Here is a 25,494-nt window from a genome sequence, read left to right as displayed (position 1 = left end):
AGTCTCTAGAAGTTATCAGCAGCCCTTTAAACCACCATCCTCTTACCACTTGTGTAGAACTGGGCTGGTCTAAATATGCTCCATTCAGGGTGTGTCTACACAGCAGTCAGGAAGCACAGTTCCCTGAACATGCTGTCCCAATGCCAGTGTAAACAGACCCTCATTGAGTGGTATCCGCAGCATGCATGGTTCTCTTTGCTGGATGTAAAGCCAGAAAGAGTTAATCTTCCTTGTCATATTAACTCCTGTACATTTCATGGCTGAATCATCTGCTTCAAATCAACTTGTTTTCGGGTCTGTCTGTAAGTACACATTGTGATGGGTTCGGTCACAGAGACCCCCTTGGGACTGTAACCTGATGTGCTGAGATTACCTCTGAGCCTGTTTTCCCTGCCAGCTTGGGACTCCAGAACCCTGCCTTGTTGAGCCAGACATGGTAGCCTCCTGCAACACAAACCCAGGTCTAGTCCATGTCCCCAAAGCTGCAGACTTTAACCAAAAACTGCTCAGCAGGTTAGCTGTCTCCAGCACCCAGACACCTAGCTCCCAATGGGATCCAAACCCCAAATAAATCCATTTTACTCTGAATAAAGCTTATACAGGGTAAACTCATAAATTGTTCGCCCTCTATATCACTGATAGAGAGATATGCACAGCTGTTTTCTCCCCCCAGCTATTAATCACTTACTCTGCATTCAATAATAAATAAAAGTGATTTTATTAAGTATAAAAAGTAGGATTTAAGTGGTTTCAAGTAATAACAGACAGAACAAAGTAAGTCACCAAGCAAAATAAAGCAAAAACATGCAAGTCTAAGCCTAATACATTAAGAAACTGTTTGCAGGTAAAAATCTCACCCTCAGAGATGTTCCAATAAGCGTCTTTCACAGACTAGATTCCTTCCTAGTCTGGGCCCAGTCCTTTCCCCTGGTACAGTCTTTGTTAGTTCCAGCAGACATCTTAGGTGGAAAGCAGCAGTTTTCTCATGACTTCAGCCTCCTTTCTTCTTTTCCATCCACTTTTATAGCTTTGGCACAAGGCAGGAATCTTGTGTCTCTCTCAGTCCCCACCCTTCCTTCTAAATGGAAAAGTACCAGATTAAGATGGATTCCAGTATCAGGTGACATGATCACATGTCCTGTGAGACCCCAGCCTCCATTCTTCCTGGACTGGCTTACAGGTACACAGGAAGGCTTGCAGGTAAATAAACCATTTACAACCAATTGTGCTAGTCAATGGGAGCCATCAAAATTCTAAACCACCATTAATGGCCCACGCGTTGCATAATTACAATAGGACCTTAGAGTTATACTTCATATTTCAGATACAAGAATGATACATTCATACAAATAGGATGAACACACTCAGTAGATTATAAGCTTTGTAATGATACCTTACAAGAGACCTATTGCATAAAGCATATTCCATTCATACATTATATTCACAGTCAAAGCATATTTTCATAAAGCGTATGGAGTTCAGCCTCGCACACCTATTGTCCTTGTCAAACCTTAATTGCCTATTAGGTAGTCTGCAAAGTCAGCCGCGTATCAGAATGAACCAAGCTTTCTGAGGTCCCTACCTGGGTTGCCCCGTGACCGTTGTTACTGAGGAAGCCTCTTCCTTCCCTGCACCTTTCAAAGGAGGGCTAGCAGCCTTCATCTTTTCCACAATAGAAATCATCCCGATGGAGCCTCCTCATCCCTCTCATACTCACTGGCAGCACTCTTCAGAGGCGAAGGGTCCATGGGCCCCTTAACACCAACAGCACTTATTTATGGAGGCTTGGTGCACCTCTTTCTGGGAGCATTCCATACCTGCCCCTGCAGCACTGCCTATGGAGGAAATGGAGGCTTCTGTTTCCCCTCCCCACTCTCATTCTTCCTCCGCCCTTCTCAGGACTTTTTGGCGGGGAGGTCCCTTACAAGTGATTGGTATCAATGATTAAAATGCTTAATTAATCCAGGCTTGGCTTTGCCTAGCCACATAAATCGCAGCTAAATGGGAATGCCAGGAGAGGAAGTCTTTCTCTTTTTTAAAATGAATGTTATGCTTATGAAAGATGCTGGACTCTCAGCCGGGGAGACTGAAGTCCCCTCTCTCCAGAAGAGACAGGCAGCATCCAGCAGAGCAAGCTTCCCCACAGTGCCCCACCAGCATGCCTCAGCCCCAACCTGGAATGATTATTATTTAGGAAGAAAGGAGCTCCAGCTCTATAGCTGGGGAGGAAGAGCAGTCTGGTAGAGAGAGGCCAGTACCGGGAGTTGAAGCCCTGGGTTCTGTCCCCAGATCTGACTCACTGTGTCAGCTTGGATAAATCACCTGGGCCCAGTTCCCTTAAGGTATGTAGGTGCCTAACTCCCACTGATTTCAGTGGGAGGTAGGTACCCAAATACTTTTGCGGATCTAGGCCTTAATCTCTGTGTCATCTTTACCTCATCTGTAAAATGTCTGCACTTCCTCAGCTGGGTGTGGTGGTGAGCAGATAAATACATTAAAGATCATGAGGTGCTCAGATGCTATGGAAACGGAGGCCATATAACTACCTAACATGCTAAATAATGATGTAATATTGAAATCACTTGTCTGTTGATGACGTGGAGGTCAACTAACACACTCATTAGGGTTTTCAGTTTGGCTAACATAGATGTTCAATGTCCTCAACTGGATCTAGTGCTATTAATGGGTCATTGCCATTTGTCCAAGCTAACATCATTCGCCAGCTATTCTTATTTCCTAACAAGTTGGCAGCCCGGTGTCCTATCAACAACTGTGTATGCCTCCCAGCAGCAAAAATAATTATATCTTTTGGTTAGAACATGACAGTGGAACTGTTTTACTCTTTAAAAAAAAAAAGCACAGTATAGTATGCAGTAATAATGTGCTTTTGCTTTTCAAAGGAATTAATATCAATTATTCTCGTGCATATTCACAAGAGGAAGAGTGATTCAGCAATCAAGCTAATAGTTTTTGCTTAATTACATTTAGTTGATTTCATGCTGTCTTGGTACATTGCTGATTGAATCTAAAACCCCCAAAATCCCACGGAACAATGTCACCATTTTGTACTTGATATTTCCTGTAAGAAGCAGCCAGGGCTGAGTGGCGCAGCTAGGGGCAGCGGGTTTTTTAACAGGCTTCATCTTTTGGTGTGAAGACGATAAAACTGCTAAGCACCTCGACAAGAGCACTCTTTACACTGAGCTGGTTGGTGTGGGAAGTTAGTACATTGCTTCTCCTCCTCTGGAGACCTGACCTCAAATGTTAAGCATGGCAGTATTAAGTGGTCTGGTCCCATCCTAGTCCCTGTTGAAGATTTGTTCACACTGCAAAACTACAGTGCAGTTTGCTAAGATTAGCAGGAAAGGCAGGAGTGCTGAAGGTCAGTACTGAGGTGCATTGACAGATGTGTCTGGAAAGCTGGCATGAGGGCTGACGTGGACCACATCTAAGTATTTGCCATGAGGCCTACAAAAAGAACTTGTCAGTGGGTAGGCTGCTGATGTGCTAAGACCACTGCCTATCTTGCTTACTAATATTGTCTCATTACTGTTTCCTTGTGTTCCCCCATGTTTGTCTGTCTGTATCCAGCCGTTGTCTCTTGTCTTAAACTTAATTCGTAAGCTCTTTGGGAGGACGAAAGAGCTTTTTGTTCTGTGTCTGGACACTGCCGGTGCTGTTCGTATATTGCTTGTGCATGTACACACTTGGTTTCTTGCGTCAGGACTGTGCATACTCACCACAAGTATTTGCTCTGACACACAGTGTAGTGCACTGTCGGTAGGTATCCCAGTTTGCAACTCCCCACCACCCGTTGCACTCTTTTGGGAAGTGTTGGCAATGCACGGTGAGTCAGAAACAAGTGAATTCATGTGGTTTTAAAGAGGGGGTGTGGTAGGGGCTTCCAGTCTCTGTGACTTCTGAGCAGTGAAGTTCACAATTATGACTAGAGCGGTCATTGTCAGGCACTGTGAGACAGCTGATGGAGGACTTAAGGTTGACACAGATAACGCACTGTCTACATTCATGCTGTGTCCATCTCAGTGCATCGACCGTGGCTTAATACCACTTGGGAAGGTGGCATGTTGGAGTGCTTCTATCAGTGGGTGACAGATTTAAGTGTAGACACATGCACAACTAGGCTGACACAAGGCAGCTTACATTGACCTAGCTGTGTAACATAAACCAGGCCTCAGCTTCCTTCAGCCAACCTCTGTATTGTGCTAAAAGTAGCAGGAATAAAATAGAACTTCAGATGACCTGGGTGATGCCCTCCTGTCCCTTCCTTGAAGCTGAGGAACATATTTATATCCATGGACATCATGTGCCTTTGAATTTTGCCTTTTTGATATTTTCTTTCATTTATCATTTTCTACTTTCCCTGCAAGCCATTTGCAGCTGGAACTCTAGGCTCTGCTCTGAGGGAAGACTGATAACATTTATCACTTAATGGGACTTGACAGCCCTCTGACAACTAAACGTGTGCTTAACAGCATTAAGGAATTTGCAAGCAAGCATGCTTCAAGGGAATTTTCCCGGCCACTTCCGCTCAGCATCAGAAGCAGTTGGAATCTTGTGCGAAAGCCGCAGTGACCAAACAAATTGCTGAAACTTAATTAGTGACATTCCTTTATTTCCTTTTAAACCACATACTGAAATTGGATCCAATGACAAACAGAATGATTACAGTTATAGCTAAACTAAAATAGTCAAACATCAATCTAAGTTGTCTCAAGGAACAGAAAATTGAACATCGTAAAACCAGTTGCCTTGTGGTGTTACAGCTATTCAACCCAGGAGTCATTTGAGCTTGTGAATGAATAGAAGGGCTCAGTCTTACACAAGCTGCACCTATGTACTCACTCGCACTTTAGAAATATCAGTAGCGTAGCTTGTGTAAACTGATAGTACAGGCAGGTCTGACATTCAATCCAGCTGAGAGCAACACATACAGATTACATATGCATATCTACCTGTCTAGCAAGCATGAGGCCCCAATTCAGTCATTTTCCTCAGCTGTGCATTAATGTTTTGAAACTATTTTAATCACGCAAGAGGCAATGAAATGTCATGTAGTAATGTTCAGTATCAGGGCCTGCTGGGCTGCATAGAACAACTCAGGCAAACTTAATGGTTTGTAGAAATGAGTCTATGTATTTGGGCCATTGAAGAAATAAAGCCCCGGATGGTAAATTGGGATAAATCAATGGGGCTACACAGATTCACACCAATTGAGGATCTGGCGAAAGATGTCCAAGAATGAGAAGTACTGACGGCATATCTGCCTTTAGACAAGTGGGAGGTTCTCATTTGATTTTCAAAGGCTGTGGAAGCCTGTCACAAGCCCCATAAATAGCGAGCAAGGCAGTATGTGCCGTGGTTCAGAACAAGGGACTGGGTGTCAGGATTCCTGGGTTCTGGTTCAAGTCATGTTACCCTCTGTCTGCGTAAAGGGTACTGCACACCTCACAGGGGTGTTGGGACACTTCATTCATTCATGGCTGCGAAGTCCTTTTGAGTCTCTGGATGAGCAGTCTGACTTTATGAAGGGGAGTCTGGTTTGACCCTGATCCAGGAAAGCATTGCACCATGTGCGTAAGTCCCATTGAGCACAAGCTGGCACCTCTGCGGGGAGAAACGTTCCAGCTCTCCAGACTGCCACCAGCTGCCCCCGTTTAACCCCTGAAGCAGTTGCTCTTGACCTTAAACCACTAACTCGTGTCTAGGGGACTGCAGGGGTCTCAGGCTAGTGCCTGTGTGTGTTCACAGCCAACATTTGTATGGACCCTGGCTGAGCAACTAGCCTCGGGGACTTTTGGATCACACAGCTGCATCTACAACATAGCCCTGGCATGTAGACGACACATGGTGTCGCTCCTGCCACACGCTGCTCTGTATGTTCCAAAGGTTGGTTAGCTCCAGAGTGGACAGAGAACTATTTATAGTTGGGGCTGGAGGTAAAGGGGAAATAGAGCCATGGACTATACTGAGTAAAAGTATGTTGTTTCCTTAGGGAACTAAGAAGACTGAAGGGGAAAATCCCTCAGCAAATGGAGTGTAAGGTTTCATGAATGAAACTTGTTCTTGGTGCCAAGTTTATTTTTCTGCAGGCCTCTCTGGAGCTTTAAAACGGGGGATGGGGGGAGAAGCATTAGACCAAAGTGCTATTGAGCTTGTCAATTCCATTCCAATTCTCTCACTGTATTTCCAAGAATACTGGATCTATTTTCAAATGCCAACTTGCTCTCTCCACCTCCCATGCTGGGTCTTCTTCACTACTCAGTATAAGCACACACACACAAAGGGGTGGGGGGCATGTTGCCAGTAGCAGAAAACGCTCCAAAGGTTCAGCTGAGATTTTTGGACATCCATCTCCCATTAGTGAGAATTAGGTATCCAGATCCGGTTGGTTGCTTTGAAATGTTCAGGTCTTTGATCTCAGCTGGGGCCTCTAGGTGCTCCTGCAATACAAATAACAAACAATAATACTGTGATAAGCATCCCAGGGCCTGAATGCTCACCAGATCCCTCCCTCCCTAAGTCTCACCCCATTCCCTAGTGAAAGAAAGAGCTTGCTCCTTATTTTTGCTGCCTGCAAACTTTTGCTGCCAGGAAGGGGAAGAGAGAAGCAAGAAATTCTTGAGCAGATTTCCTTCTAGGTGGGACACGTCTGAGGACCAAGCCCTGCCCATCTTGCCTGTATCACTAGGCCTCCACAAGGTCAATGGGTCTGATCCTGATCCCATGGCATTACTCACAGGAAGTGAGCAGGAATTGGCAATAATGAAGCGTTTCAAGAATGATCGCCACGACAGGTTTATTAGGGGTCTCGTGCCAAATTTTCAAGAACAAGCATGGTGCACAAATGGGAATGTGAAACATCTTTGCCCATGGTTACAGTAGTTTCATGTACTGATGTGAATGCAGTGCATCTTTGGGCCTGGCTGCATGAACAGACTGGGTGCACAGTTGACTTGTTAGGCTCATTTGCACATAACCAGCCCATATGTGCACATGTGATAATTACACATACGCAATAGGCGTACATTTTGCATGCTTGTATTCGTTAACAAATCTTGCTCTGCTTTCCCCAAGGTTACTTAGCACTAATTAATCACTAACAGTCACAGAAATTCAATCAGAGGCTTGCTCACTTAAATCTTTGCAATGATGGGAACAATTTAGTATAGGCAAAGCTTTCTGGACTCTACTGCCTGGTTGTGTCCCTGGAATTCTGCCTGTATCTATTGAAACTTACATTCCAATACAGCAATATCATTAAGAGCCAGTGCAATCCAATACCTTCTGGCAGATGCCTGGAGAAGTATTTGATTGGAACTAACAAAATCTGTTGCTTTCAAGCAGGTGAATCGTATGTAACAGCCCACTGTTAAACAAAGTGAAAGGAGGCTGGGGATTGGTGGGGAGAGAACACTTACAACATCACATGCGAGATGAATTAGCTGAAGGGGCTTGAAACCCTACCTGGCAGGAATTGTGTGTTTGGAGTTCTATCAACCATATGTGAATTGGGTATGTGAGCTTGTTGGGATGTATTGGGGATACAGATCCACTCAGACCTGGACTGTTAGGGCTACCGTAACTGGCCCTAATGGGCACCTGGTTTGGGCAGATGGCTTGGTCTAGCCGTTAGGGGAGTGGCCAGAGAGTCAGGAGCATGTGGGTTCTATTCTTGGCTCTCCCACTGATGTGTTGTGCAACTTTGGGCAAGTCACTTCCCCTCCCTATGCCTCTGATTCACACTCCCAGCCTTTGTCCATCTTGTATTTAGACTGTAAGCTTTGCAGAGCAGGGACTAGCTCAGACGATGTGTTTTGTACCACACCTAGCACAACGGGGCCCTCATCCTGGTTGGAGCCTGTTGGCACTACCATACGAAGGCTCCTAGGTGCTATGGTAATACCAATAATAATACTAAACAGAGTCCCACGAGAGCTAGAGAACTGACTAGGCCATGGATATAGAATCCCCTCTCACCTCTCCAGCTGTCTGTGCAATGTAAGCAGAACTTGCATTTCTGCTGCAAAGGACTTCAGCCTCGGGGCTGTCAGTCCATGACCTTTCCCCAGAGCTAAATCACTCACAGTCTTTTTGAAGGATTTCAAATACTGTAGCAGTGAAGCTGTAGGTCAGTAGCACAGAGAAACAGAGACACTGTTTGGCTCTAGAAATGCAGAGATGCAGCCGATTCACTAGTTGGTAAGAGGGTTAATGCTCAGGAGCAGGTTTCAAGGACACTGGGCTCCAGTTGTCAAAGGCTAACACAGCTACAATTCACCTCAGTGGAATTATTCCTGCTTATGTCACAATTGGAGCTAATGGCTTTTCCCAGCCTGTAGTAAGGCCACCAGGCAGCTGTGAACACTGAAAGCAGCAGTGGGGAAGAAGGAAGGGAATGTAGGTAGGATTGGGAATGGAATGGAAAGGCAATTACTGCGGCCATGAGCCCAGAGCGCCCCTAGGTACACAGTGTTGCAGAGGCCTGGTTTGTCCACTAGAGAAAGAACTCCTGGAGATATGCCTACCTCTCCCAGAAGGGCTTTATCATGACTGATTCAGCAGGCTGTTTCAAATGTGATTCATGATCACAGGGTTAGGGGGAAGCAGTGAAGGCTTCTTAATGGTCCCCTTCCCACCCCTCCCGTTTCTCATACCTTCTCCCCACTTCCATGGCAGCCTCTGTCTTCTCTCGGATGTGTCCTTGACCCTCACTGCTTCCTTTGAAGCTTCTCCCTCCCTTTGTGACACCATCTCATATACTCTCTGCTCCTTCACTGACATCTTTGCTCACGTTCTGTGCTCTGTTCCCAGGGCTGATGGTTCCCATATCACACCCCCTCCTCCCTCTTCAGAACCAAATGGCAGCACAGCTGTTCTCCAACACAGCCAAGACACACTTCTATCCTGCATTACAAATGGGACCTGACCATGTTCAAAACTGCCCTGAAACAGCCCATTCCAGTTGTGATGGGATACATTAATATTCCCAGGTTGATTTTTGTAGTGTAGCAGAAGTTCAGATTGAAATCACCTCAGAATTGGGACCAGAACTGTATAGCACCAAACACAGTCATTGCTCAGTAATTGATGATAACAACAGCTAAATCTGAGTTTGCTCAACTAGCATGCACTTAGTGCATTTACTGGTTGATAGCTGTTGTCCATCTTAACCAGATACCATGGTGATAAATCAGAGAGAGCGGAGAAAATGTTATCCCTGACAGCTCTGTGTACATTTCAGGATGTAAATTCTTTTACCCACTTCAGGAGAGCTTACACAAGTTTAATTTTAAAAGCTGCTCATAGCTTAATGGGCTTCCTAAAGACAAAGAATGGTTGTAGATCAAAAAGGGGGAATCACATAGCTTAGTAGTTCAGGTGGCATCTTGCTGTGACTTGCAGGAGAAATGATAAATGGCTTCTTTTGTGTACTGCTTAGCTCAGTGACCAGAGCTGATAAACCAAAAACAAATTCTACCCCCTACTGTGCTACTTTTCAAATTAACATTCACCTGGCATTGCCTTGATCTTCAAAGCAGGAGAGTATATCCAAAGAAATAAAAGATGCGACACTGATTATTGCTGGATGCAATCCAATGAGTAAAGGTGCAGTGATTGATATTTGAACTGAAGGTAAAGGACATAAACACACCAGACATATCAAGGTTTATAAATAAATCCTTCCGTATATAATATGTAGAGACGAAACCCATCAAACAATGAGGAATTACCATTTAAAACATCCCAAACATATTTAGAAATGTTGGGTCATACCAAAGAAATCACAACAAGGAACACTAAAACAGTCTTACCTGAAATGATTCACTGATTTACAATGCCATTTATTTGCTCTTCAAGAAAGCACTTTTACTAAATAAATAACAATACTGAAATAGTAAAAGTCTGGATTTCATTCATTTTCCTCTTGGAATAGCTGACCTCAACTTTTGAGTCTGAATTTGGAAGCTACTGCTCCCCTAACTCTTTGAGCCTTTTTCCTGTCATTCCACTATGCCTCTCTTTGCAGTGTCTCCTCAACCCAGCATTCTTCCAGCCTTCTGGTTGCACACCAGTCCTCTGCATGGGTGCCTTTCTCATAATCTTCCCTTGTCACATTCAGTGCACTCACAGCCTCCTCTGTGCCCCTCCAGCCCTTTGGTCTTCCTTTGACTCTTTTTTACACCTCTTCCATCCTTTGTGGACATCACATACTGCTCTTTTGCTTAGATTCCCCAGCCATGATTTACTGCAGTTCTTCATGCAGTAGGGGACTAGGAGCCAGAGTGCCTGGGTTCCGTTCTGCTATCTACAGCTGACTCACTTGAGAAGCTAACAAACTGTCTTTCTAAAAGTTATGTCCAGTTCATCCCACAAGCTATTGGGCTTATTAATGTTCATTTATATAGAAGAGAAGAATAGTTCACCCACTGCAGGAATTACTAGGTGAAAGTCTAGAGGTCTGTATCGTACAGGAAGTCAGACTAAGGACTGGTCCACACTACAAAGTTAGGTCAACATAAATCACCTTGCATCAACCTATTTGTGCATATCACAACCGAAAGCAAGATCTGTCTCTGGCTGACATAAGCACCCAGTTACGGTGATGCAGTAATACCACTGTCCCGAAGGAAGTGGCACCATGGTCAACCTGTTGAGGTCAATACGGTGTGAGTGTAACCACTGCATGACCTGTGTTGACCCCAACAGTCCTCCAGACATTGTCCCACAATGCCCCATGCCCTGCGACAGCGACTCCTCTGGTCATAGTTGTAAACTCCACTACCTAGGGGGCTCATCCCTTTTTAGGCTCCTCCGCTCCCCCAGCATGTTTTAGAAATGCCTTTTCCTGATTGCTCAGCATGGCAAGCATACTTACCTGTTCAACTGCCCAACCAACCATGCCAGCTCCATGCACTAGACATGCTTCTGCCTGGAGTAAACAGGAGATATTGGATTTCCTGGGCCTGTGGGAAGAAGAGGAAGTGCAGCTGTAGAAACGTGAACATCTACAAACAGATTGCTCAGGGGATGCTGGCAAAGAGGTACAACAGGGCTCTGTACCAGTGGCATGTGAAAGCAGAGGAACTTCACCAGGGATACGATAAGGACAGGCAGGTCAGCACTGGATCTGGTGGTGCCCAATGGACGTGCTGCTTTAACCACAAGCTGCATGCCGCTCTTGACCAAGATCCCACCAACAGACCACTCTGAATACCCCAGAGGAGCCCAAGATAGAGATCCCTGCCATGAACAGCAAGGGGGGGAGACGCAGCAGCGGTCTCCAGCCATATCATGAGCTAGGACCTGTTCAAGACTCTGCCTCAGTCTAGCTAGTCCTAACAGATGAGCACGTCAGAGCCTGATGAAGAAGAAAGGAACTTGGGTAACTGTGTGCATGCATTTTTCCTTACCATGTTTAAATTTAAAGATGGCACCCAGCCCATCGCCATGTTAACAAGACACAGGTATGAACTGTTCATTGTTTTACTCACATCATGAGGAGAAGTAGCAGTACAACAAACAGAAATTGCAGAGTTGGCATCTGCTTTTCATTTCCCTGTTGGATTAGGTGGGGTGGATGGGGGAAGGAGGCATGCAGCGCACTTTTTTAAAATGTCCATAAGGATGTCCCTTTTATCCTCTTAAGAGATCTTGATTTAAACTTCCATGGAGGTTCTCTGCAATCCTCTCCCCCAGGGATGGCTGCCTTATTTCTCCCTCCATGGTAGGACACTGTCCCATGCCACTCTGCAATGAGTTTGCCAGGCACCATTGCAGTAAGCAGGCTAGTGGCAGATAAGCCCCGAAGGCTTCAGGATGCCAGTAGTAGCTGTGGTCTCTGCCCTTGTTGCCCTCAGGAGTTAGGTATTAGCTCAGATCACCACCAGCTGTGGAAAATAGTTCCAGTATTCAATGCCAATGACCCTGTGCTCACACCCATGGAATAGGGACTGAAATTTTAGTGCTTCATGAAACAGAAAATCCTTCGCCTGCCCTTAACCCTGGCAGGCCATACTCACCTGGCTGGGAGCTGGAGACCAGTGCCGTGGAAGGGTACTCCAAAGCTAAAGTATCAATAATAATTTCTTAGTAAATGTGTTTATGGGAATAAGAGATGGGAGGTGTGAAACTTGTTTTCCCCCTTCATTGTGACTGTAAATCCAGTTGTACATCTGTGTGTTTTTATCAGCAGCTTCTGGCATGGTGGCCCTGAGGAGTGCCCCCACCATCTCTGCAGAATGCTTGACCCTGATGAGGCGGAGAAAGAGAAGTACTAGGGAGGACACGTTCAGTGAGATCCTGCAAGCCAGTGCTGCATCAGACCACGAACAAAGGGGTTGGGGGGACAGTATGACCAGCAACATGGAGAAAGAAAGAGCAGCCAACATAAAGGTCCAGGAGTCCCAGCAGGACAAGGAGAGGGAAATGGGTCTTCTCAGGCAGAAAATCCAAATGCTGCAGACTCTGGTTGACCCACAGGTCTAAAAATCCCAGAATTCCTCACCTTTTTCAGGCCTCAGACAGTTTCATGGTCACTGGTCCCTTTGCCCTGCCCCCACACCCTACCCAACATACCACATGGCATCACGGCCCACATCCTTATTCCTACTACTTTGTGCTGGGGAACAGCAAGGAAAACCACAGCTTCCACAGTGAGATCGCCTCTTTCTTCTCAAGTGTTAGCTGGTGTCTGTGTAGCCGCTGCATTTGTGCACTGAAATAGACAGAAATGTTTGCTGCCTTTCCACTTCTAAAGTTCCACTCCATTAATTTATGTTAAAAGTTTGCATTACGTCACCTGTGGGTTTTTGCACATTTTTTTTACCACACAATAAAGTTCTTTTTTGAGAGAATAAAATTATCTTTACTAGTTCACCACACGTATTGCAGAATGCACAGTACTCAAAGCAAAGAGTACTTGGACATGTACAGCAAGTACAACATAACGCATAGCTCCAGGAAAACACCCAGTCATGTCATATTTATAAATGTACAGCAAGCACTACACAATTCTTAGCAGCACACAATGCAGCAGGCCCAGAGAACATTCCATCACAGAGCACTACCGTGACTGACTGTTAAAGTGCTCCCTCAACTGCATAGCTCCATGCTGGGCTCTTGTAGTGGTCATTGTGTCTGTCTGTTCAAAGCCAGCAGACAGCTGCTCCACCTCTTCCCTCCACCTCAGCAGCAGCTTTGACCCCTTTGCTTCACAAATATTATCCAGGGCACAACAGACAACTTGCTATTGAGATACTTTTCTCACTGAGATCCAGTCTAGTAAATAAACACCGCCAGCGTCCCTTCAGTCTACCAGAAGCACATTCAGCAGTTGTTCTGCAATTGCTTAGTCAGAAATTAAATCTTGCCTTGGTGCTGTGAGGCGGCCGGTATACAGCTTCATGAGGCAAACGGGCTAGGTCCCCCAGAATTACTATTGGCATTTCAGTGGTAATCCACTGGTTGGGAAAAGATGTCCCTGCTTGCAGCTTTCTGAACAGTTCTGTATTCTTAAAGATGCAAGCATCATACATCTTCCTTGACCAGCCCAGCCCACACTGATATTGGTGAAGTGTCCCCAGTGATTCACCAATGCTTGCATAGCTACAGAACAGTAGCCCTCTCCGTTCATGTACTCTGTGGCAAGGTTGGCTGTGCCAAAATAGGAATGTGTGAGCCATCTATCACCTGCTGCCATTGAGGAACCCCATTGCAGTAAATCAAGCCATCTGTCCTGCACATTACTGAGAGTCACAGTCCTGGGTAGCAGGAGATCATTTTTGTCCCTAAACACTTGTATGACAATGGCCTCTACCATGGATTTTCTGACTCCAAAATGAGTTCTCACTGACCGGAAGCAATCCAGAGTTTCAAGCTGCCACAGTGATAGCCGCTTGCTTCTCCTCTGTCAGCACAGCCCTTATTCTGGTATCCCTATGCTGAAGGGTTGGGGCAAGCTTGGCACACAGATCTGGGAATGTGGCGAAAGTTCTGCACCTGCTGCTAATCATCTCAAACCTGCATTACAATGTGATCCCACCAGTCAGTGCTCATTTCTCAGGCCCAGAAGCAGCGCTCACCATCTGCAGCTGCTCTGTGAATGCCACAAACCACCTTGACCTGATTGTTTTGTTATGTCCCTTAGCAAGTTGTCCTTGAAGACGTTGCCACTTCCCCCATTGGTGTGGTATTTCTTGCAGGTCTACGAATACAGGAGAATCATGCGTTCTGTATTTGAAGCATTAATGAGAACAGTGCAGAGCTCTGTGGGCTCCATGCTTCTGTCAGAGATGGTGAACACTGAGAAGTGCTGCAAGGTTTTGTGGGATTTTTTAAAAAGGCACCGAAATGATGGGATATAGATGGCATGATGGAGAAAGTTGCAAACTGGGAATATGACCCCTAGAGCCCAGTGAGTCCCATAGATTCATTTCTACCTCACAACACATTGAGAAAAGTTCCCAAAAGGCATCACACTGGATGGTAGCACATGCCACATGGGGCTACCTGCCCATGGTGCACACCGCACTTTCTGTACACTGACGTAACTTGCATCAACTAAAATTTGTAATTCAGCCATGGCCTTAGTAGTGGTCCCTTCTGGCCTTAAAAATCTATCAAGCAATGCCAAGTCAGAGCTGACATGAAGAAATTATCTTCTCGCCAACTGAGGGTTCATTTTTATATAATTCAGTGTGCCAATATTTTTGATCAAAATGTTTCTGTGAAATTTTCCTCCACTTGTCACTGCCTTGTTCACCAAAACAAAAAATTACTTGTGTATGGGCTGGAGTAGTTTGTTTCTTTTCTATTCCTTGTTTCTTTTCTATTGTTCATGATCTAATTGTATTCCTGATTACCTCTGACTGGCACTCAGTTCACACACCTATTTAAGTTCATTTCTAAGCTGTTGGAAGTTTGTCTCTAGTGACTCCTGTGTTTTCATTTCTCTAACAATAAAGTTATATTTAACCACAGTAGAAAGAAACACTTAGAAAGGGGAAGTTTCCTACCTATGTTGCCAGTAATACTTTAGTTACTGTTTGTGGTGGAATTGTAAAAATCCACTATACTTTTCACCATTTGTTCTGTTCACTTGTTCCATTTCATTTAGCTGCATGGGTTGCAAATTTTACAGGGGAGATTTTTTTTAGCCAATTTTAAAAAAATGTTTTGCATTACATTGTTTTGGAAAAAATCATGAAAACATTTTAAAATTACAAATGGATGTTTTATCACTTAAAAACAAACAAACATAGAAATCTACAGTTTTTTAGCCGAAATTACCTGGCAGTATCTCTTTTACCTGTTTGTTTTCAAGGCATATGTAATCTACTTTTGTTCGAAAATCACATCTGAAGTGTACTGCATCAGCCCAACTCATGCAATGCCTCCAAGCATTGCAGAACACATCCACTTTTCAATCCTTGAATAAGAGTCAGGTGCAGTGTGTGTGACTGAAAATGGGTGATTCTGCCACAGCAGCAAGGGTTGGGTTGCATTGTGTTCCATTTTAGCTCTTGTCCATGTAGGCAGATGTTCAAAAGCTTGGGGCATCCTGAGTGCTTATGGTATTGGTACTGCTTACAGTTGAAAATGTGATATGTAAGAGTTTTTTTCTCTAATGCTCCTGATGGTAGTTCTTGATGCTTTCTCATTGAAACTGGTTAAACAGTGTTATTGTGAGCAAGGCTAACATTTCTAACCAGTCAAATTGGGGAGGACGGGGGCGAGTTCTTTTCATGTTTTCAACTCAGTGTGTTGAAGTCCTGCCATGGGATTTTATAATTCATTGTATACTGTGGTATATTTAGCCAATGCAGCTTTTGACTTTACGTTGTTTTTAAAGCAGAGCAGCAGAAAAGTAAGCATAAAGGATCACCTTGCAGCACAGTGAATAAATAAAAATAGTCATAGACATGTATGTTTTGAATGCACTTCCATATTTTTCCAGTAGCCTAAGAAACAAGATATCCTTTCACCCAGTTAGGAAGCAGCAGAATTAATTCATCACCAAGAGAAGGTACATCTCAAATTGTCCATCAACTCTAAAGCATCCCACAAATAAGTTAAAAGAAAATGTCATCGGCTCTTGAAAGCAGGGAAACAGAAAAAAAGTGAACGTTATCCATTTTAATGCTTGTATACAACAGCTATGGGTGGACAGCTCGGATACACAATCTTAAGGTTGTAATGAGCATAGAGTAATCCAGCACGGTACCACTTCCTAGTCTCTTTACAATCAGTGATTCAGGAACAGACAGACTTTTTTCCCCCTAGCCATTTTCTTCTTCTCATTGCATTCTTTGTCCCAGGAATGGGTGCCTAATGGCTGATGTGCTCTCTGGAAGTTGGTGCTGACCTGACCTGACGACCTCAAAGTTGTGTAATTTGATGTTCACAGGCAAGTTAGCTGTGATGATGAGTTCCAATAGCTGATCAGGCAAAATATGGAATGTTTTCGAATTCTAAGATCTCTTTCAAAAGTCTTGGGAAAGTTTTATCAGCTTTCAAACCAGTCAAGCCAGTTTTCCATAGGTTTTAGTCATTCAAAATGTGGCATATATGGTATAATTGTGCCTGTGTAACGCCGGCAGACCCCGGTTGTCGGCGGGTGGGATCAAACATGAGCCCTGTGGATCTAAATGCATAAGCCTCTACCACATGAGCTAAAAGCCACATGACCCTTAGCTAAAACTATAGCAGGCTCATTAATCTCTAAGTGGTCTCGGTGGAGCACCACACCCAGGAGATGTGTGGCTTACACATGCAAGTGAATATTATTAGCCATATGCATGTGCAGTTACCAAATGAACACAATTATGTTAACTGTACATTAAATGGGGTTCATTACTACACATTGCATTTTGCGCACACAATTGCATCCCCAAATTGGATGGAAATCTGGCTCTCATCTACAGGTGGCCTTTAATGGGTACCTTGTGGATGGCTAATACAAAGCTACTCCTCTGAATTATCTCACAATCCTCCAGACAGTTTGGCTATCTGATACAAGTGCCTTGAAGAGGTAGAGATGAGCAAACTGGTTTGGAGTATCTGTGTTCAGCCTTCTTTGTATACAAGACACATTTAAAAACTGTTTGCAGAGTCATCCCTTTTCAGATCATATTTTGTTATGTTGTATTTATGGGAGCCGCACTTGTATAACTAAGGGCAGAATTAGCCTGAGATACGTCAGTGAAAATATCCTGTATATTATTAACAGTGAGGATAAATATTGGAGCATATCTGTTGAGATGAACTAACTAGTTTTTCTTTTATTTGCAGATTTTGGCCATCATTTCCATCATGTTCATTGTATTATCTACAATAGCCTTGTCGCTTAATACGCTTCCTGAACTACAAGGCACGGATGAATTTGGACAAACCACGGATAACCCTCAGCTTGCCCACGTGGAGGCAGTGTGCATTGCATGGTTTACAATGGAATACCTCTTGCGGTTCCTATCCTCACCTAAGAAATGGAAGTTTTTCAAAGGCCCCCTGAACGCTATTGATTTGCTAGCTATCTTGCCCTATTATGTCACTATCTTCCTCACGGAATCAAACAAAAGTGTACTTCAGTTCCAAAATGTACGCAGGGTGGTTCAGATATTTCGTATCATGAGGATACTCCGAATTCTAAAGCTTGCCAGGCACTCAACTGGTTTACAGTCCTTGGGATTTACACTAAGGAGAAGCTATAATGAGCTTGGATTACTCATCTTGTTTTTGGCCATGGGCATTATGATCTTTTCCAGCTTAGTTTTTTTCGCAGAAAAAGATGAGGATGATACAAAATTCAAGAGCATCCCAGCTTCCTTCTGGTGGGCAACTATCACCATGACAACAGTAGGCTATGGAGACATCTACCCCAAAACTCTCTTAGGCAAAATAGTTGGAGGGTTGTGCTGCATTGCTGGGGTGCTGGTGATTGCCCTTCCCATCCCAATCATTGTAAATAACTTCTCTGAGTTCTACAAAGAGCAGAAGAGGCAGGAGAAAGCCATCAAGCGCAGAGAAGCACTTGAAAGAGCAAAAAGAAATGGCAGCATTGTCTCCATGAATATGAAGGATGCTTTTGCCCGTAGTGTAGAACTGATGGATATTGTGGTTGAAAAGAATGGAGAAAGCACAGGCAAAAAGGATAAAGTTCAGGACAATCATTTATCCCCCAGCAAGTGGAAATGGACCAAGAGAACACTCTCTGAAACTAGCTCCAGTAAATCTTTTGAAACTAGGGAACAAGGATCTCCAGAAAAGGCCCGATCCTCTTCCAGCCCTCAGCACCTGAATGTCCAACAGTTGGAGGACATGTACAACAAAATGGCAAAGACTCAGTCACAGCCAAACCTCAACACTAAAAACACAGGTCACCCTGGAAAGCAAAAGGAAGAGCTAGAAATGGAGACTATTCCTGGCCCAACGGTCCCTTTATTGACCACCCGTGCTGACGGGATCATTGACATGAGGAGCATGTCAAGCATTGACAGTTTTATAAGCTGTGCTACAGATTTCCCTGACTCTGGGAAATTCTCCCACAGTCCACTTGCTACACTTCCCTGCAAAGGAGGTGTTAATCCAATTCAGGAGCAAATCAGGGCAGAGGGAAGTGGAACCAGGTTCATGGAGATAAACCCAAAGCCGGAAGGCAGCCATCGCTCTACATTTTTCATAGAAAGCCCAAATAGTTCTGTAAAAGCCAGTAACCCTTTAAAATTAAGATCTCTGAAAGTCAACTTTATGGAAGACGACAACAGCACATTAGTACCAGCATCAAATGTACTGAGACTATATCCAGATGCTCTCAAGAATAGGGGAGCTGCTGCCGCTGCAGACAGTTCCTTACTCTCTGATCGATCTTTAGTCAGTCCAGAAACCTCTATCTACACAACAGCGAGTGCTAGAACACCCCCAACATCGCCAGAGAAGCAGATAGCAATAGCTTTCAATTTTCACGATGCCAGCATACATAAATATATAGATGCTGACACTGATGATGAAGGTCAGTTGCTTTACGACTCAAGCCCTCCAGGAAATGTAAGTCCCAAATACAATATTACAAACAGTGCTTATCTAAAGCAAAAAGATAACATTTATAGAATGGAGAAGAACCATCTAGAGAGTGCTGCTTTACCCACCTCACCGAAATTTATAGGGCAAAACTGCATTTACTCCATGGAAGGTATCACTGGAAAAACCCAGGGCAATCAGGAGACTGTCAGACTAGAAAATCACATTTCACCTGAGGTCCATATATTACCAGGTGGTGGAGGACATGCTAACACCCATGATCAAAGCATCTGACATATGCTCCAAAAAACTTGTTGAACATTGAAAGGAATGTCTTTACAGTCAACACAATGAACGGGAGCTTCTGCATGGCATGAACTTTGACTGAAGCAAGCCACTTGTTTCTAAAAGTCTGAGGGGAGGCCTGGTGTGGGTTTATGAAAACATCCTTCTCTGGAACAACTATAACGATGTTGCCTGATTCATCCTACAAACATCAATGAAAATAAAGATTGCAAGTCTTGCTCACACTTCGATCTCCTTTCATGTCCTTCATTGAAGTCAGCATGACCAAATATATATCAACTCCCCTTGTACAATGGATCTCCTTTTGGAAGTGTTAACATCTGATTTGTGTTACTTCCATAGAAGAGACCAAGGCATCCAGATTTGAACTCTGGACCAAATTACTGGGGTTGGTATAAAGTTAGAAACACAATACTTGTTGGTTCAGGGCAGTTGTTCCAAATAGCCCCATCTGCATCTTTCTTTCCGATGGATACAGTGTCTAAAGGTAACAGGGAACACTTGCATTATGGGTAAATCTAAGCTTATGTCTATTTAAAATAACAGTGATCTAGAGAAATAAATTATTAAAATGCCCTGTGTGTGTTTAATTCTTCCAGATACTGTAGGACCTGATGTTTTATTTTGAAATATCATCAGGGTGAGTTGCACCACTTGTATCTAATTTAAAACGCCCCCTAGGTAAAGTAGTGAAACTTGCACTTACCCACTGCTAAAACCAATACCAAATCCGGGGCTATAGAGGGGCTTCTAAGCCACAACCCACACTGGGGGAGTGTGAAGGGGCCGTGCAGAAGTAGGACTCTCCAGGGGCACTTTGGCTGACTCAGCCAGAATTCTTCCAGGGTTCTGCGGGAGAATGCACCTGAGTGAGAGCTCGACACATTTACAGGTTGTAACGTGCTTCCTCTTACTACTAGTCCATTACCCCATACCGCCTGTTCTGTGCAGAAGGCAGGGACCCAGGAGCTGCCCTTTTTGGCGAGTCCAGGCATTCTAGGCTTGTATACTGCTTGTGTTGCAGCCTGCCCCTACACCAGAGTGTAAAGAGTGGCAGTGATTGCTCCTTGTGCCCCTCCCATTCTGACTTCCATATTCACTTAGGGGTCAGCCTCAATCTAACTCATAAAGTAGGAGGAGAGGGATGAGTCAGTCTGAAGCATTTTGCACTCAGTCGATGTTGAATGACTAGATATGCAAGTGTTAACTAAATATGCAAAAACAGGACTTATTTAATTATACACAACAGGCCTGATTGTACTGTCATTTCCACTGGTGAAATCAGGAGTGACTCCATTGAAACCAATGAAGTTACACTAGTGTAAAATGGATATAAGTGAGAGGCAAATCAGGTCAAGTCGCTTAATAATATTCAATCTTTTTCTTAAAAATGACCATTTTAAACAAATGCAACTAACAGCAACCAGCTTAGGTTTTAAACATTGTCCTTCTATAAAGATATTTGACTTGTGTAGAAAATATTTTTTCTTTAATTTTTAATATTAAAAAAAAGCACTTTCTGTTGAGGGTTTGTTTTTATTATTATTATTTGGGGGCGGGGGGTGAAGGTGGAATAACAAACCAGTGTGTAAGAATCTAGCACTTTAAACAAGCACTATCTTCATTTGTGCCTCCTGTTATGGCTGTGATTTGTTACACACTTGTAACAAAACACAATCCGTCCTGTGATAACTGTGATGGTAACACTTTATGTTGTCTGTTTCTATTGTAAAGCTAAACTGTAAATAACTTATATCAATAAGAGTTTGATGCATATTTATGAGTACCTGCTGTGATGTGTAACTATTTGCATGCAACAGGTCTTGGTACATAAATATCAAGTGTCGCTTTATAAAGAAAACTCTACATCTCTAGGAAGATAAACTATCTGGGTCTGGTGCATTTTGTTCCTCTCTATTGCAAAATAGCTGTTGGTTGGTCCTGAATGTAACTGTCTGTCCACTCTATACTATACTTCTGTCTATCAGTAACAATGAATGCAGCACGTACAGATGAAAGCAATAAGCACATGTATGTTTTAGGAATTGTTATGGGTTGTAACTACAGCTTTGTTAGGTCTGTACTTGGAACAGTACTGTACACATATTTGGATCGATTCTGCTCTCAGTGTCCAGAGCAATTATCCAGATTACTCTCCTCATGTTGGGTTAGAGCTTGAGGTTCTTCCTCAGAGTTTTTACTCACTTCTTAATAAGGCTGAATCCTGGGAAATTTCCTGAGGGAGAAGAGAGACAGAACAAACTGAGTAAGGACCTCAAGAATTAGCCTAGTGACAGAACAGACCTCATTCCATGCAAAATGTTACACAGCAAGTACTCAAAATAAATAAAAGTACCTGTCTGTACAGAAGCATCTTCAGAGCACTTATATAGGGCCAGTTCCTGAGGGGTCGTTAGTCAGTTTTTACTCAGTCTTCACTCAAACAAAACTCATTCATTTGAATGGGTGTTTTGCCTGACTAAGGACTTCAGGCTTTGGCCTATCGTAAATACAAGTGTACTTAGGGGAACTAATGTAGTGTGTTGCTGAGATACTTGTTAAGACTAAGTAATTATTAGAAAGTAAAGTTAAAGTGACTTTCCAGCAGATAAAGCTTTAAGTATTGATTGATTCTATGGGCTGCTAGGCCATAGAGTGGAAATGTGAATTTTTAAAGAGAGCAGTCTCGGCATAATCTCAATTTTTCAGTCATTAGCCATGTCTGCCATCAGCACAAATATAAACAAATAAAAAAAATTAATTCAGGGAAAAATAACTTTTTTTTGGATAAAGTAAATAATAGTGATTTCCGATTTAAATATTTTTAAAGCTGATGCTTTCATGTTAAAAAAAAGTCATATTTTACATATCAGAAAAGTGATCGTATTTAAATATAGCCATACACTGTAGTGTTTACCACACATTCATTCAAAGTGATGTATTTGGTTTATAGATGGCACTGACAAAAATGTATAGATCAATAATTGTCATTTTTTAATAAAAACAACTGGTGCAACTCTCCTTGTAACCAAAGGCCCTCTCTCTCTGCCTTGTGTGATCAAATCTGACACACACCTTATCTCATCTATTTAGTCTTACCATTAAAGTAGCATTTTATTGAATCACTTTTGAAGTGGCTGTCAAAAGTATCATTAAATTTCTACCTTTTAAGTCTTAATGGCCAAACTCCTATAGATTTCTTATAGAAAGAGAATAATGTACAATTAAGCATATAATATGCTTGAAGAGCATTTCTTTCTTATTTGTGTGTGGAGATGTAGCTCTTATTTTGTGCCCAGTTAAAAATGAAATATGCTTAACTTATTTTAATGAAATAAAGTCTGAATAAGAAATATATATCTATATATATGTGTGCGTGTGTGTACATAATACATATATATATATGTAAGCACTGGGAAATCTACTCTCAAATGAAAAGCTAAGCTAGAATGAGAGTCTGTACTCATTACAGAAGAAAAGGCAGTGCTTTGAAAACGTAAAGCTCACCAAATCCCATAGGTATTTAAAGGGCAACTTCATTTTACAGTTCATTTGATAAATATTTCCCTGATCTTCTAAAATTGGAGGGGAAATATGTAATATCTCTTGCATCAAGCTAAAGTCTGCAGATCAGTCGCTAATATCTGGCATTCAGGTCCTTCACTGTGTACCATGCGTCAAGCAAGCTGATAGAGTTTTATCTACTGCAGCAAAGGGCATCACAATCGAAAGGACTGTGTGCACATCATGTCTGGGTTCTTGCTTGTATCTTACGCAATCTACAACTTTTAAAAAATATATATATATATATATTTGTGGAAGGAATGGGTGCAGTTTTCTTAACCAGGAGGCAAAAGATTTTTTTGACTTTTAGCTTTGTACAAAGGAAAACAACAGTAACTTATTGTAGTAGATTTCTCAGTGCCTTTTCTTAGAAACTTCACCTAAGCACATTTAAGGAAAAACAAAAACAGACTCTCCTGTGAAACCCACATTTTATGAAAGCTTCAAGAATCAATAAGAAGAAAGAAGAAGAAAGAAGAAGAAGAAAGAATGCCAATGGAACACATATTCTCTTTCTGATCATACTGTGTCAAAGACCTGGGGAATATTAATCTGTGCACGTCATGTAGAAACAAACCCTACGTGGTTGGTCTCTTTGGCAACTATGGCTGTGATAAACTGTAGCCTTTTCTTCCCTTGCAGCTAATATGATAAACATTTTTAAGGAAAAACAGTATTCTCTTCTGTAAAATTGTAATGTATTGTTAATATTTGTATCTATTGTATATTTATGTTTTGACAGAATTATGGCTGGTACAGTTTCTAATAAATAACAGGGGTATTTAAAACTTATTACAAAGACAAGGTTGCTAATGCCAGGTTCTCTCTGTTGATAAGTTCCGCATAACATTATCTCCAATAGTTTTTACCAGATTTCTCAAACACCTCATTTTAAGCAAATAGTAGAATTCCTGGATAAGGTAATGAAACAATGGAAACTATATGACATTTATGTTGTACAGTATAGCTCAGACAGTCAACAAAATGGGGAGGTGGAGCATCCCATATATCTATTTCTTTAGCAAAGCTCTCATATTTTATCAATTTTTACACTTACGGTAACCAAAATGAACCAAACATTAGCTTAGATTGCTTTAGAATCACCCAGTTGGGCAGAACATGGCTTTAAATAATTCTTGATTAAAGTACAGATGTTCTAGTTACCTCTATACCGTTTGTTTGCCATTGTGTTGGCTCGATAAGTATCTGATGTATGGAAAAGTCGTGTGACTTTCATGCATTCCAGAGTAGTCTATTTTTCTGTTCAGATTTTAAATATTATATATATAAAATATAAATATAGATCTGTATTTTTAGCAAATTTATAATAGGGCAGACAAGTCAAATTTCTTCTTTTTGTATTACAGAATAATATATTAGCAGCTATTGTTGTTCATTTACATAGCTGATTTCCTGAGTGTTTTTTTTTGTTACGTCTCTGTTCTGAGAACACCTGAAACATCCCTCCTGAAGTAGGTCTGCAAAAGGTCACAGAGTCTCTTTGATGTCATCATGTATTTGTATTTTCCTGCTTGTGGTCCTTAAAAAATAAACAAACTACAAGGACAGTACATGGAAACTGAGATGTGTTTTCTTGGAAAAAAGAGAGTATGGGCCAGACAGTGATCACAAGTGCAGTGGTGTAGATTGGGAGGAGCTCCACTGACTTCAACCCTTAACTGCAGCCTTTGCCTTCAGTGGAGTTTTTTCAGATTTACATTGCACTGTGTGTAAAAGGGACTAGATTTGGAAATCACCATCATCATCATCATTAGTGATGGAGTCAACTACAAAAGTTTTAGCCATGGAATTGGGATAAGCACCAGAACTGAAAGTTCAGGCTCTTATCCAACCTGAAGACCTGATGATGTATTCTTTATTCAGGTAAAGTTCCACTGAAATGCCAGGCCCAGTGGGAGTTTTGTCTAAGTAAAGACTGCAGGTCAAGTAATTGTTCTGTATTTTGATATTGCTACCTTCAGTCCTGGGCAAAACCAAGAATTGTGGAGAACATGTATTTATCCAAATTCCTAAATATACAAGTTTCAGAAAGGGACTGGATTTGGGTTTGGTTAAAGCAAAGTTTTGTCCGTGTACTTAGTTCTTCTTAATCATTTTGCTGCTCCCCAATTACAATCTCACCTACAATGAAACAAAAATACAAGAGAAAAACAAATGCCTTGAAATGTACCATCTCATGGCCCCATGGGAGATCAATGGGGAGTTTTGGCCCTAAATCTATGCATAAATATTACTTTTTTGAATTGGTCCAAATGTTTAAACATAAAATTAAGAAAACACGACTCTTTGTACATTGGCAGTTTTTTTCCAGAGTTGAAAGTCTAGTGCAGTAGCTTCTGTTAGCCCAGCTCTATATTTACACAGCTATGGTCTCTTTGTGGAATTTTCCTATATGCCTGCAACCCTAGAGAGCAAACCTGAAACATGATTTAATTAGACATCTGTACATTTGACAATGTATAAATAATCAGCAATCACAGTATGAACAGGCTTGTAATGACCAGCAAAGGTTGCCTTGCCCATGATTTATACATTAACAAGGCTCAGCTACCATGAGTGGAAATAAAT

The 25,494-nt window shown here is 42.4% G+C and overlaps 1 protein-coding gene across 7 annotated transcripts in view; it reads left to right on the top strand.

Annotated features, from left to right (window-relative positions):
- The window catches only part of KCNB1 (potassium voltage-gated channel subfamily B member 1), a 205,284-nt gene extending 184,262 nt beyond the window's left edge, over positions 1–21,022 (top strand). For all 7 annotated transcript variants that reach the window (XM_039499478.1, XM_039499476.1, XM_039499474.1 and 4 more), the window contains one exon: positions 17,311–21,022. In XM_039499478.1, the coding sequence (XP_039355412.1) occupies positions 17,311–19,329 (2,019 nt within the window). In that variant the 3' untranslated portion in view covers positions 19,330–21,022. The remainder of the gene's footprint in view (positions 1–17,310) is intronic.
- Positions 21,023–25,494: the final 4,472 nt, after the last annotated feature.

This window comes from Mauremys reevesii, linkage group 13 (genome assembly GCF_016161935.1).
Source record: "Mauremys reevesii isolate NIE-2019 linkage group 13, ASM1616193v1, whole genome shotgun sequence".
Taxonomy (NCBI): Eukaryota; Metazoa; Chordata; order Testudines; family Geoemydidae; genus Mauremys; species Mauremys reevesii.
The sequence above is the reverse complement of the archived record's forward strand: the minus strand, read 5'-3'. Positions and strand labels throughout refer to the sequence as shown.